This window comes from Aspergillus wentii, assembly GCF_001890725.1.
Source record: "Aspergillus wentii DTO 134E9 unplaced genomic scaffold ASPWEscaffold_6, whole genome shotgun sequence".
Classification (NCBI taxonomy): Eukaryota; Fungi; Ascomycota; class Eurotiomycetes; order Eurotiales; family Aspergillaceae; genus Aspergillus; species Aspergillus wentii.
In genome coordinates, this window is record NW_024467837.1 from 72,089 (window position 1) to 85,529 (window position 13,441).

The 13,441-nt window shown below is 48.5% G+C and overlaps 6 protein-coding genes across 6 annotated transcripts; 2 read left to right on the forward strand and 4 right to left on the reverse strand.

The window, feature by feature from the left end:
• Nucleotides 1-367: 367 nt before the first annotated feature.
• ASPWEDRAFT_42629 (uncharacterized protein) lies at nucleotides 368-1,399 on the reverse strand. The gene has a single exon (XM_040835830.1). It carries the CDS (start codon nucleotides 1,339-1,341, stop codon nucleotides 502-504), a length of 840 nt encoding a protein of 279 aa, XP_040686290.1. The 5' UTR covers nucleotides 1,342-1,399; the 3' UTR covers nucleotides 368-501.
• A 480-nt stretch (nucleotides 1,400-1,879) lies between these two features.
• Nucleotides 1,880-4,445, forward strand: ASPWEDRAFT_60952 (Zn(II)2Cys6 transcription factor; the record flags this gene model as incomplete). The annotated part of the gene is made up of 7 exons (XM_040838546.1): nucleotides 1,880-1,981; nucleotides 2,041-2,064; nucleotides 2,155-2,273; nucleotides 2,322-2,776; nucleotides 2,831-3,130; nucleotides 3,211-3,626; nucleotides 3,709-4,445. The coding sequence occupies 7 exons, from the start codon at nucleotides 1,880-1,882 to the stop codon at nucleotides 4,372-4,374; spliced, it is 2,082 nt and encodes a 693-aa protein (XP_040686291.1). The 3' UTR covers nucleotides 4,375-4,445.
• A 15-nt stretch (nucleotides 4,446-4,460) lies between these two features.
• Nucleotides 4,461-5,592, reverse strand: ASPWEDRAFT_136896 (uncharacterized protein; the record flags this gene model as incomplete). Its single annotated transcript, XM_040829353.1, has 3 exons — nucleotides 4,461-4,830; nucleotides 4,880-5,264; nucleotides 5,329-5,592. The coding sequence occupies 3 exons, from the start codon at nucleotides 5,590-5,592 to the stop codon at nucleotides 4,520-4,522; spliced, it is 960 nt and encodes a 319-aa protein (XP_040686292.1). The 3' UTR covers nucleotides 4,461-4,519.
• Nucleotides 5,593-5,970: 378 nt separating this feature from the next.
• ASPWEDRAFT_136901 (uncharacterized protein) lies at nucleotides 5,971-7,858 on the forward strand. The gene is made up of 2 exons (XM_040829354.1): nucleotides 5,971-6,973; nucleotides 7,037-7,858. The coding sequence occupies exons 1-2, from the start codon at nucleotides 6,026-6,028 to the stop codon at nucleotides 7,823-7,825; spliced, it is 1,737 nt and encodes a 578-aa protein (XP_040686293.1). The 5' UTR covers nucleotides 5,971-6,025; the 3' UTR covers nucleotides 7,826-7,858.
• Nucleotides 7,859-8,710: 852 nt separating this feature from the next.
• On the reverse strand, nucleotides 8,711-9,654 carry ASPWEDRAFT_136904 (YncE family protein). The gene has a single exon (XM_040829355.1). The coding sequence runs from the start codon at nucleotides 9,637-9,639 to the stop codon at nucleotides 8,764-8,766; it is 876 nt and encodes a 291-aa protein (XP_040686294.1). The 5' UTR covers nucleotides 9,640-9,654; the 3' UTR covers nucleotides 8,711-8,763.
• A 596-nt stretch (nucleotides 9,655-10,250) lies between these two features.
• Nucleotides 10,251-12,762, reverse strand: ASPWEDRAFT_42631 (uncharacterized protein). Its single transcript, XM_040835831.1, has 6 exons — nucleotides 12,613-12,762; nucleotides 12,460-12,547; nucleotides 11,506-12,333; nucleotides 11,041-11,457; nucleotides 10,750-10,988; nucleotides 10,251-10,698 (listed from the first exon to the last, which is right to left on the reverse strand). The coding sequence occupies exons 1-6, from the start codon at nucleotides 12,746-12,748 to the stop codon at nucleotides 10,280-10,282; spliced, it is 2,127 nt and encodes a 708-aa protein (XP_040686295.1). The 5' UTR covers nucleotides 12,749-12,762; the 3' UTR covers nucleotides 10,251-10,279.
• Between the last annotated feature and the right edge of the window lie 679 nt (nucleotides 12,763-13,441).

The following is a 13,441-nucleotide window of genomic DNA, read 5'->3' on the forward strand; positions in this document are numbered from 1 at the left end:
GCAATAAGAGCTATAGGCGAACATGCTCGCAGACATGGGCGAAGTTTAGAATACTGTCCCCGTACAACTGGATAGAACCAGGCTAACTCAGTCTGTATATCAGATATCTAAAATGACAACTGACAAGTGTTTTATTAATTACCTCATTTAGGAGCATTCCGTGGTAGTCAGTCTCAGGTCACTGATAGTTATCGTCCATTTTTATCTAGTTGGTTGTAAGACAGGGCTTTCCAATTATCTAATGGTCATCTCCGTTGTTCGCGTATAACGCATCAGAACACCCTGAGAAGTCACTAGCAAAGCACAATGAACCTATAGCCAGGAACATGGACTCGCAGGAATCGATGCCTACGACTGATCATTGGCGGGGAAAAGATTCGAGTAATGAGAATGAACATGTTGGTACCAAGGATTTATCAATCCATAGTTCCAAGTCACCACTGCTCTGATACTAGCGATATTATTACCAAGCATGGCCTTGTCTTAAGGCGCATTTCAGTGTCATTTCTGGCTCTGCTCCGACTGCTCCATAGAACCAAATATTTCAGCGACGCGATGGAAAGACTCCTTCGGTACCCACGGAGGCATATCCTTGGATCTTGACTCCATCTCGGGAAAGGTCTTTACCAGCGAAAAAGACATCATGTCCAGATCCCTCGCCTCTTTTCCTACCGGCATGCAAGGAAATGAAAACACGTATATGAAGACCGCATCAACCCCTGCATCGTTGAGAAGCTCAAGCTGCGTCCCGACATAATCGGCCTGTTCCTTCTCGCTCCGAGTCGGGACCATATCGTTCTCGAAGATGCCAGTGCCGTCTGGATTCGTGCCCTTCAAGAGTACGAAGCCGCCGTCTCCGCGCTCTGCTGCTCCCTCGTAGGCGCAGCAGCCGACCTCCAATACAGCAAGAGGCTGTCCAATCCGGTACCGATCGAGACACGCGACATACTTCTCCGCAGTCTCCCCTCGGCGATAATAGTCGATGCCAACGATGTCAAACATACTCCAGTCCACGACTTCCCAGGAGCCAGCCGAATATGTGATCTGTCCTCCGAACTGAGAACGAATCACTTCAACGAAAGACCGCAACACCTTATTCAACTCGACCGACTTGTCACGCAGAGCCTGCGGAATATCCTCGATCATGTGACCGCTGGGAAACCGCGGGGCGAGAAACATTACACGGTCGTTGAAAGAATCCCCGGGGAAAACACCGTGGCTGAAGATCGTATATTCGCAGCCGGCGATAAAGACTAGATCCATGCCTTCAGTCCGTAGTGTTTCTGCAGTTTTTGCCGCCTCTTCAAAGTATGCGCGGGTCTCCTCGATGGTTGCATTCATCTTCCACGGATTGAAAAACACCTTGAGTCCCGCCGAGTGCGCTGACCGTGCGGCAACCTCCAGCCGACTTATCTCCTCTCCTTCAATCCGAACGGCATTGGCATGCAACTCGTCGGCGATTGTTTTCATGTCGTATGTGACGAGAGCCGGATCGAATGGCTCGACGGAGAATCCAGTGCCATTGAAATTGAGGCCGACATCGTAGACAACGCCGCGATACTTCATGGTGGGGTATTTGTTGGAACGGACGGATAAGCGTAAATGTTTGCGGACTCACAGGATATGCAAGAATCGCATCCGTGTCCAAACGTGAGGCAAGAAATAGTCAAGTATATAAAGTGTCTCCACTGTTCGGGCGGCGCACTCTTGGCGCCCCGAATGTCCGCCCATGGCTCGGGATTTCATGAATCTTCATCGAACCTCGTCGGGGAGGGCTTCCAAAAAGTCCGGACTGACAGATTTTGACAGTTCCACCATTCAGCCTGCATTTTGCCCTGCCCAAATCACATCGAGAACGTTTCTAGGTACCGTTGTGATGATGTCATTCACACCTGGAGGCACCGATTACAGACCCACGGGCCAAGCAGCGGGGGAAGAAGGGGTGGATGACCATGGGGTTGTGGTCAAGGAGAGAGTGGCCGTATGCGAACATTTCCTTAGTTGCGTCACATGTGCATTAGATGCTGATATGCTCCACAGTGTGATCGTTGCCGTCAGAGAAAGGTACGATCCTTCACTTTACCTGGAGCAGAGATTGTTTCCCTCCGAGGTGTATCCGGGGTCGGTCTACTGACTTTCGAGCTGTCTTAATAGACCAAGTGTAATCGCGTTAATCCGTGCTCACATTGTACCAAGACGGAGGCGCAGTGTACATTCACACTGGCACACAAAACCAAAGAAAGGCGGCAACGGGTCCTGATCTCGAGTGTATAGTGAGTTATCCCCCAAGCACACCTATCTAATCGTTAACAAACCGTTAGTGAGAGGAGACTTGAGCATGTTTCGAACAGAATTGAGGAGCTCTACGGAGTTATAGGGCAACTGAGAGATGAGCGCCGCAATGATAGTAGTAGCCTTATGGCCCCAACTGGATTACGAACACTATCATATTCATCACCCCAAGATGGCAGACTTCGGCCATCCCACAACGCTCTAGCTCCAGCGGAAGGGATTGAGTCCGCGTTGTTTGCCCATGTCATTTGCGCAGCAAGAGCTCTTGAAACCGCCGTGATGAATGACCCGTACTCCAGGGCCGTCGACGACATAACCTCGGCGTTGAATACTTTGCAGAGCACCCTCAATGTCCAAAAGCAGCAAAACGAGACGCTGGAAGGATCACGTTCATTTCTAAAGGCGCTGCCTTCTGGTCTTAGTCTCGGGGATTTGCCTATCCCTCCCATGGATAAAATCATGGCATGCCTCAGGATCACTCAAGGTGCGTCTCTCTTTTCCAGGCTGTGTTGCATTCGTTCTGATCATCATCCCGCAGAGAGCTTGCCGAGCGAGATTTACTGGCCCTTCGAATTTGGCTCTCTGGGAGACTTCACTCAGTACGTGATCAGAGCCTGCACACCCGGTCCGATCAGCGATATGGAGCTGATCATAGTCCACTACGTCCTTTACTCGCTCTTCACCCAGTGCTCGATTGGCGCCGATGACGAAACACTCAGAGAGGACTATGATGTGCAAGCTGCAACGTGCAGAGAGAGCCTCGAGACAATTCTATCGAATCTTTCCTTTCACATCGATACCAATATGGACTCTATCTGTGCCTTGTACATGGCAGTGCGTTTTTCCCTCCTAGTAGCAATGCATTTTCCACAGTATTAATTTACGAGTTCCAACAGTCTCTTCATTGTCTGCACCGAGGAACGGTTTCCACAGCGTGGACGTTTATTTCAAAAGCGTCCCTTATGTGCCTGGCCTTGGGGCTGCATAGCAGTCACGCCATGGTAACGGAACAAGAAAACGCAGTGCAACGAAAGATGTGCCTTTTCTGGGCTGTGTATGCTCTGGAGAAAGCTGTGGCTTTACGGCTCGGCAGGCCATCGACGATTAGAGACCAGGATATCACCATCCCACGACTCACTTTGGACCGCGAAATGGCCTCCCTAGCATATAACCGGCTGCCGGACTGGATCGATGTCGCTAGCCTCTACGGCCGCTTGTACGATAGCCTGTATAGCCCGACTGCTTTGACCCAACCGGGTTCCGTTCGCGTGTCTCGTACCCGTGCACTGGCCTCTGAGCTGGAGCGGATGATAGCCGCGAGAACCGGATACTATGTAAGTCTAGAAACGGCTATTCCTGTGCTCCGAACAGGAGCAAGCATACGGAACAGTCCGGGAAACTGACCACCTTTCTCAGAATCGGCCAGACCTGTGGAGTAGCCATGTCCTAGATCTAAACCTTTCACAGTTCATGATACATGCCAATAGAGCTATAGAATACTCGACCCTGGTGTCCATATATCGAGGAATCCCAACAGAAAGACCTTCGGGTATAGTACCATGTACGCAATGCATCACTGCTGCGCGAGTAGCTCTTGAAGAGAGCGAAGCCAGTATTGCCATACTTTCCGATGCAGCAAAATGGCCGACCGGTCTTCACGAATGGGTCAACGAGATTCTTCTCCAAGCGCCGTTTATCCCTTTCACATTGCTGGTTTGCAATGTTGTTGATACTGCTGACCTGTCGGATCTGGGGCGCTTGAAGAGAGTGGTTGACGGTTTACAGTCTCTGGCACAATCACCGCGCTATGCCAGCTGTAATAGACAGCTGCGTATTTTCAAGCCTCTATATGATGTTGCTGCTCGTTATGTCGATGTAAAGACAAGCCGGGAATCAGCGGACGCGATTAGCAGTCTATTCACTAATTCCGACCCCGATGGCTACCTCGATCATGACACTTGGCTAGGGAATGAATTCCCCCCTGCCTCGACTTTATCATTATCGAATATGTTGTCACTCGATTTTCTCCAAGCTCCAGCAGTTACATCATATGATGAGACGGCGGAACATAGTCAACCATAGATAGATGGAAAGTAATCATGTCGGTGTCCTAATAGAGGAACCTGACAAGTCATTGTCAAAACAGAATGAACGTGATACAATAGCTTCGAAACATTGATTCATTATTATTTACTATTCTGGTCTTAACCGCTCCGTCGGTTCGTTATCATCTACTGATCCCAGCCTCTGAAAAGTCTTTTTGGCTCTTGATCAAGCCAACCAAACGATCGTCGCGACGTTCTTCAACCTCTTTTAAGTTTACCTGTGATGTCCACTCATTCACTCGCTCTTTCAGAACGTCGACATGTTGAGAATCCATGTCAAATTCATGTCGGTGCATGTCATCCAACCATGTTTTCAATGCCGGGCCCAGATGGCTCATGAAATGATTGAAGTCGCCACCTCCACCCAGTGTGTTGGTCATGATAGGTCCGGTCAACGCCCAACGAAGACCAAGGCCAGATGTTACAGTTTTGTCTGATGAAGTTAGAGTAAGCACACATTCAATCAAACAGACAATACTTACCAAGGTCTTCGGCTGAGACAACACCTCTCGAGACAAGGCTATAGGCTTCGGCACAAAGAGCTGCTTGAAGCCGGTTCCCGATAAATCCGGGGGTCTCCTTCCTGACGAGCACAGGATCTTTACCGAGGTTTCGGTAGAACTCGAGCGCAGCCGTCACGTACGCATCACCGGTTGCTTGATGGGGTACTACTTCCACCAGTGGCACTAAGTGAGGGGGGTTGAATGGATGGCCGATGAGGATCCGGGCTGGGTTGTTCTTGCATTCCGTCACAAATTCCGATGATGGGAGGCCGGAGGATGATGATGCGATAAGAACATGCTCGGGGGTGTTTGCGTCCAAATGGGCGAAAAGACGGCGCTTGAAATCCAGCCGCTCCGGTCCATTCTTATGTGGACAGATCGATCAGCCACAGTCTTGAAGATGGCTCTTTTTGCGATGGCCAACTCACCTCTTGTATCATATCAATATCGCCAAGATGAGAGTCGATGTCCTTGACAAATTTGAAATTATTCAAATATTCGTCTTGTGTCACTTTGGCACTGGGAATGGCGGACCAATGTTTTCGCAAATGCTCACGAAGTTTGCCATCAGCTCCTGGTGCTGGGTCCGTCACGATGACCTTCAAGCCCTGGGCGAGGAACAATGCCGTCCAGCTGGCGCCAATGACCCCAGTGCCGATCACACCGACAGTTCGAATGGTAGGAAGAGACATGCTTTTTGAATCGTTCGCCGTTCCTTATAATTTGTCTGTGAATTGAGATTCTATATCGATTGACTATGCGGGCAGTGAGGCTAATATATAGTCTATGAGCCCTGGAGGTACCGGATTTCACATACCGAATCGGGAAAGAAAGCTGCCCGGAAGCGCCTGCTGGCTTCCGGGATTTCAACTTGACGCCAGTCCAAAAGAAACCGAATCAGAATATTCGGTTCCGCGTGGTCCGCCAGTGTAGCTCCACCAGGTGCTTCCGGTCTCAAATCTCGGAACGGCGAGGCTCGGAGCTTTCTCGGGATGTATCCGTGGTCTTAAAAAAGTATAAATACGTCGCCAACATCAGGGGTGTGTTATACTTGCTACCTTTCAGTCTTCGTTGTTTGTCTCCTTGGCTAAAGTGATCCTGTGCAAATAACCTGCAGAATTCACAATGTCTCATCTACACAAAACCACCCCGAGCGTGGATATCTACGGTCCGGGGACTTTCATGGATACCGAGTTTACTCCGGCTCCCCAGGATGCTGCTCGAATTTTTGAGTATATTGCAAAAAATACTCCTGGGTTCACTCAAAACAAAGAGCTTTGGGATACAGTCAAGTTTGAGGGTAGCTCGCTACCGATCATTCCTGGCCCATTCAAGGCCCCTCTCGTTGCAGCTGCCCTGCATGCCATGTGTGGAGTTGTCGCCCATGAAATCGTGGAAGATCGTGATGGCACTCCACCGCATACCCAGCAGGTCACGGTCAACACCGATCATGCTGGTATTTGGTTGGGCACGGTTTTTGCGGCATGCGTGGAAGGGAAAGACATCTCTGAACTGGCCAGGTCGCGTCAGCTGCAAGGTCTTTTTACGCACGATTTCGACCAAGGCTGTATGGCCACCCCGATCAGACAACGATCTACCGCTATCTACAAGACAAAGACTCCGGGCGTTTGGTATCAACTCCATGGTTCCCTTGATCCCACCCCGCTGCTCCGATCGATGGGGATGGATCCTGATTACCCTGCCCAGACTCTGGATGAAGCCTATGACTATATCAGCCGGCATGTGGAGCAGTGGACTGCAGACGAGTTGGAAATGCACAACGTCAAGAACGGGTTCTGCGGAAGCATCTGCTTTACCCCCCAAGGCTGGTCAGACACGCTGATGGGAAGGAGACTTGCGGATCACCCACTCGTCAGCTACTCTCGACAGTCGCATGCAATCCCGACTCCTCCAGCCCCCCTGCCCAATATTCCAGACGACAAGCGGCCCCTGGCAGGTATCAAAGTGATTGAGCTGGTTCGCATCATTGCTGGTCCTGTCATCGGCAACACGCTCGCGGCTTTTGGTGCCGACGTCATCCGCGTGAACTGCAGCCGCTTGACAGACCTTAACGTAAGTCGCGAGAATCTGGCCTACTCCGGCTCGAATCTCTCCGTGCTAACTGATAATGGGTAGATATTGCAACTTACCTTGAACGCAGGGAAGCGCACAATCGATATTGATCTGACCAAGGATGAAGATAAGTCAAGATTGCGAGAACTCATTGAAGGTGCCGATGTGTTTGTTCAGGGCTTCCGCCCCAATGCAATTGCCAGAAAGGGTTTCGGTGTTAATGATCTCCTCGAGATGGCCGGCACTCGTGGTAAGGGGATAGTGTACGTCGAGGAGAACTGCTACGGCCCTGACGGGCCCTACCATGAAAGACCTGGCTGGCAGCAGATTGGAGACGCAGCCTCAGGATCGTCCTACGTGATGGGCCGGTCGTTGGGCCTCAAGGATGGTACTAGTGTTCTTCCGCCACTTCCGATCTCCGATATGACTACTGGCCTTGTGGGTGCTTTGGGGGCTATGATGGCTCTTCGGGATCGGGCTCGACTTGGCGGCTCATATCGGGTGACGAGCTCTTTGGTGAAGGCCGACGCAATTGCATTGGAGCCTGAGATCGGTCTCTACTCTCCGGAGGTTGTTGAACAGAGCAATCAGTTGTTCCAATGGGGTCCCATCAACTCTTCCCAGTTCGTGTTGGAGATTCTGCTCGTCGTCATGGATGGATGGAAGAGAAGATTCCCCCACTACTTTGAATCCGGAACTGAATCGCTCCTGACCAGTTTCTCAGATGGGCCATGGGGCCAGATGGATATCCTGAAGCCGGTGGTCCAGTTGGGTAACTCCAGCGTGACCCCTCGGTGGTTGACACCTTCTGTTCCTCATTGCTATCATCCCCAAAGCATCCAATGGCTGTAGCTTGCTTCTCGGTGTACTCTGCCATGCATAGCCGTTAGCAATTGTATAGTAATGCATTTTCAGTTCTATCATTAAGTCCAAAACTATCCCTGTTAAGGCCGAGCGTATATAGAGCAAGGCGGTCAATTTCGAGAAACAAGAGCATCACAAAACTGTTAAGTACGTACTAATAAAAAACAGGGAATCGGATACGGAACTCCTCTCTGGAGCTCCTCCATAAATAAGCCCAAAAACGACATTTGCCTTACCGAGATTGTCGGAAGCAAACCAGGATATCGTAGGGTGGATCCCGGATGACTCGATTGGGGTTCCGGCTGTAGCAGAGGGCCTGAGGTAGCAACAATGTCTCCTTGCTAGTCTAATACTACTCGCCGTTCTTCGGTCTTCCAATGATTTCTAAGAAATTGATCCATTTTTCTGAGTCAACCTTTCAGGAAGAAAGCATTGCGATCCGGAAAGGGATGATGGTTAACCGGGTTTCAGACACGCAAATCGAACTGGAGTCCCGGGAGCTCTAGGCCCTGACTGTGGTCAATTCCTTGCGTTTCATCTTCGCTAACCCTGCTTAACTCGGCCATTGTTCGCAACCAACATTTTATTATCGGTGATTGGCTCAGAGCTCAGTTTTTTGGCCGGGATATGTCGAGTCAATAGCTTCCATTCCTGTCAAGAGGACAGAAAAGATTTCATACGTATAATCTGCATGATATCTCTCACATCATCTGTTAGGAACTTAACTGGTGGAGTGATCCCATAGTATGACATATATCTATCTTACTCCAAAACATAAGGACAGTACTATGCTTTAAAGCCATATATATATATATATCTAGGGCTCAGTGTAGACAATAAACCCAAGTAAATAATAATAATGATAATTCTATTGGCACAGTAGTATAAAATAAAGACATGAATGCAAACCACGGTCAATGTATCACCTACTCTCCAACATAGGCTATCCCTGTGATTGCACCTCCGATATCAGGGAAGATCGTGGTCTTGCAGGACCCGTCCAAATTGGCACTGTATAGAGAACCCCCAAGATCACCGAAGAACATGCGGCTATTCTTCAAGTCCAAAGCAATTCCAATCCCTTCATGAAGCTTGCGAATCAGAATCCTTGGTTTCAAGTTGTTCGCTGACACACCCGCAAGGGCGGCTGAATTCACAGTGTTACCGTATGGTGGATCACCACGATCAGTCCAGTACAGTGTTCCAGAAGCGTGGTCCAATTCCAAGTCGATGGGTTCAGGAAGATTGCCCAGAAGAAGCTGAATTTCTCCGTCCTTTTCGAGATCGATTCGAAAAATTCGCCCTTCGTTTCCCTTCGACGATCCTTTCTGCGTCCAAAACACAGACCTAGACTCTTCGTCGACAGCAATGCCGACACACCAATTCTGCACAATCTGGCTGTCTGTACCGATGGTGCCAGCCTGGTAAAGCACTTCGATGTTACTGCCATCCATATTCGCCCTCATAACTCTCATACCCTCTCGGTCTGACCAGTACAACTTTTTTGACTTGGGCGCAATAGTCAGCTGCTTCGGTGTATGCGTCTGGCCTGCTGGGATGATAGTCACGATATTGTTACCGGACAAATCACAGCGTTGGATGGACCCGTCGTTGGCAGAGGGGACTCCCATATTCGTCCAGTATATGTGCTGGCGACCCGTGTCAATGGCGATGCCGTCGGGCAAACTTCTGATGTTGGTAACCAGCTCGCGGAGATCAGAGCCATCCGGTTGGCAGGTAAGAATGCGGCCATTAAGTTCTGGATTTGAAAGGCCAACGTCGAGGAAATATAGTCGACCCATAGGAGCCGTAGCGAGGGGGGATTGGTCCATGTTGAGAGTATGTTTTCAAGAAAAGATATCAAAAGAAACTGGGTGATATGAGCTTTAATGGAGGGAAGAGTTGATAGATAAGTAGACTGGCGAAAGATCGTAGCATTAAATTAATCTTCCATTGTTTAGGACCATTCACTGTTATCCGGCACGGGCGAGCCGGCCGGTTGTCCGATTTCCAGATTGAGTTGCTTCCGGAACGACCGGGAATCCAAATTGGGATGTTCCGGGGTATGACGACTCTGTTGACCCACCCAAGTTGATATCCCGAGAACCTTAACTAAAGCCGTGGGCTATCGGCTTCCCGAGGCTCGGGGTGCTAATCATTTCGTCTAACTTGCCACTTCCGTGACAGGGATCAAACGGACATGGCAAGCAAGCGGAGTGTTGTTTTTGCTATTAACTTGTGAAGGGAGCTTTTGGCGGACCATACTCAGCGCCCTTCCTGCTACATCTATGGTTCCCGGTTCTTCGCGCAACTGGGATTGTTAATATCACCCACGGCGAGCTTAGGACCAATACGCGGAAAATAATCCGCAATAGATTATCCAAAGCCATGGACTTCAGTGACTAATAAGGATGAAAGTTCTTATATTCTGGATTGACGAGTTTATATTGGCATTTCCCATCTTTCAGCTGGACTAATTGCCTCGTTCAGCTGTGCAAAAAATAAAGGCCAGTCATTCCAGTCAAACGCATTATTCTCGAGCCAGCCCAACTTTTCTAGATTGTTTTGAGGCTCTTGTATTTCCATGGTTGCGCCTTGAATCATTGTGTTGTCATGGTTGATTGCGTCTTGCGGACCTTCTCCAGCAGTGCAGTCTGTTTCAGAGCTGCGCATATCAATATTTTCTTGGATCAACTTGAGAACGGAGCTACATTGCGAAGCCAATACAGTGTTCTGTTGATACTCTTTCAAAATTTCACGAGCCTGCTGTAAAATGTTTTTCAATCGAGCAAGAGAAAAATGTTCCACTATCTGTGGTGACATTTGTGCTGCAAGCAGAATAGTCACCGCCATGTATATATCTGATGATCGTTAGCTGCAACGCTATCCCTCATTTTATCAGAGTAACCCACATGAGACAGTGTACCAGTTCGATGGTAAAATATACGCCTGCGTGTGCTCCGGTAGATTGGTGATGATGAAATCTATCATGTCTTCAGCAGCTTTGACACACTGAATTTGGCACTGAAACACCACATTTTCAATGATTTGATCTTCCGAGTACAAATTAACCCCGGGAGCATTGTCTGCCTTTCGATGGTGCACCTGTGATAGGAACGGCCTGAAAAGGTGGAGCCGGACGGAAAGATATCTTAGACAAAAGTTAGTCCGCATTTCCCAGTCCTGGGTATTATAATCCAAACCGGGCGCGCAAAACGTTTGCTTGACGTGTGATATGCTTCGTCGGCGTTGGGTCTTCAAGATCCGATGGCCTTCGGAAATATGGGTGAAGACTTTCAGTCCAATTATACAGGTCTGACTCAATTCTAAACAGGCCCGTGAATTTCTCAAAGGATAATGGCGAGCTTGATTTCACACCAGTGGAATCTCTCCTGGAATCAGGGTCGGCTTTGGAATCACTGGGATTATAAAAGTTTTCTAACACGTCTCCTATGATGTGATGTAGTCGACAGAATGATATGTAAAACTTCGCCTTCGAGGGTAGATTCATATTCCCAGTGCCGCCGAACTCCATTGAGTGTAGCATCAAAGTTTCCAGTCCCTGTTTTGCAACGGCTTGGGGAACTTTAGGTGCGCAGCCAAAAGTCATGGAAGCAATCCTGTATAGTTAGTTTGTGCATTGAAAATATTCACGGTTCATATTTTACCTATCCATGATAATACACCCATTCCAAACCCGACACGCAAGGTCCCGCTCGCGGGAGTCATTGATAGATTCGATTGTTGCAGGTAAATGCAACCCTAGATCCTGTGCAACGTGAATCGCCATGCCAATGCTTCGGAAGGATTTCTGGGGCATTTTGTCATGTTGATGATACACGGCTGTAAGCAATAGGATTTGAATGATTTCGAAATTGTACACTTCCATGAGGTCGTAGGACATTAACCCTTGAGCTCTCTCAAAAAAAGTAACTGAGGATTTATACTGAGAGAGAGGTGTTTGGGTCTGAGAAACAACACAAGATATGGCGAATATGATATTGAGGATGCAGTGCAAAGCCCTCTCGTTCATAGGCAATTCTCCATCTTTAATCCACAGCGCCTCGTATGCGTTTTCGATAGACGATCTGTCGAGCCAGGGGTAGGCGTTATCCACATAATCCCAATATAGACTCAGCAAGTTGTCGGCCACCTTCCTTGTAGGAAGAACAAACTGCATCTCAGAGGATTCTCTGCCAGAGTCCTTTTTCTGTAACTTCGGTAACCTTTCGAGTGGTCGAGGCAAGATTCGACTTCTTTCTTTCCCTATATTCTCAAAACTTCTTTTGGGGCGTGAGGCGTTTCCAACTTCATGCAAGATATGCGACCCTCTAGGTGCGCCAAAAAGACTACCGTCAGGTACGAACCCGCCGTGCAAGCTATCCTCGTCGTTACCTTCATCTTGAGAATAGTTGTTTGGACACCTAGTGTGTCTTGGCTGTTCAGTGTTACAGAGGTCGCTGTCGATCGTAACTTTCTCTCGGGCTGTATCTGAACTGTACGTTGCTCAACGCGTAAGCTAATCTGAAGGTCATGGGCCGCGATTAATGAGCCGCAAGGTAAGCATCATGATATGCTTGTCTGTGTTATGTTCTGAGGGTGAGTCCATTCTAAGTACTTACTGCTTACCCGATGAGGGAGAGATTCGATCAGCCTCGCGGTATATACATGATTCCGAACTTTGTTTCCTCTTCGAGCAAGGCCCGCATACTAGCACGAGATATATGAGCACAGTACAATTGCACTCTCTCGGGTTTGTCGTTTGATTCGCTTACCTGGTCTAGCACCATCGCATTTTGTTTTCTTGGCTTTACAAACGTTACATGCAACACTGATCTTGAGACGTTTCGGTTTTGGTCCTCTTGGCTGTTCTTGTGGGGAAGAGTTTTCTATATGGAATGAATACATCATCCTGCGGCCAATGCATTAGAAAGGAGGAAGACGATTGAATCCAGAAGTCTCCGTGATTACTCCCGAGGTCGGGCCGGGATAGTCGGGCTGTTATGTCATCATTCGCCCTGGTGGTGTCATGTGATCCTCGTGCTGTACGCTAAACCTAATGTGGCGGAGGCTGGATGGGAGGGTTTGAGTAGAGGACATATTAAACACTAGATAAGATCCCTCCTACATAAGAACTTACATTTCATGCTATAATATTAACAATCAAAATCAACCTTCTATAAATTCTATATTCTAATTATATTTAGGTTAGAATGTAGGGTATATGGTGATAGCGATTCTAGGACAGGCGTCCGAATAAACGCAGCGGTACTACACCAGAACGCTGCCTGGTAGTGGTGGCCGTAACATATAGGCCTGATAATAGTATATAAAATTATGGTATGGTGTTTGCTCGAGTATGATAATATTCTAGCAGGCATCGTTGTGAACATGGAGATTGTGCGCTGATATATATTTCAATGAACGGTCCTAACTGTCTACCATCTACAACTACGTACGGATCAGGATAACATAACAATAATCAACAGATGGAATGCATACAAACGGGATGATGAAATAACCCCAGGAACTTATGGTTAGAATCGATAAAGTTCGATACCTATGTTATAGAACCTTGCTGGCCATTGACCTACACCCCAGTCA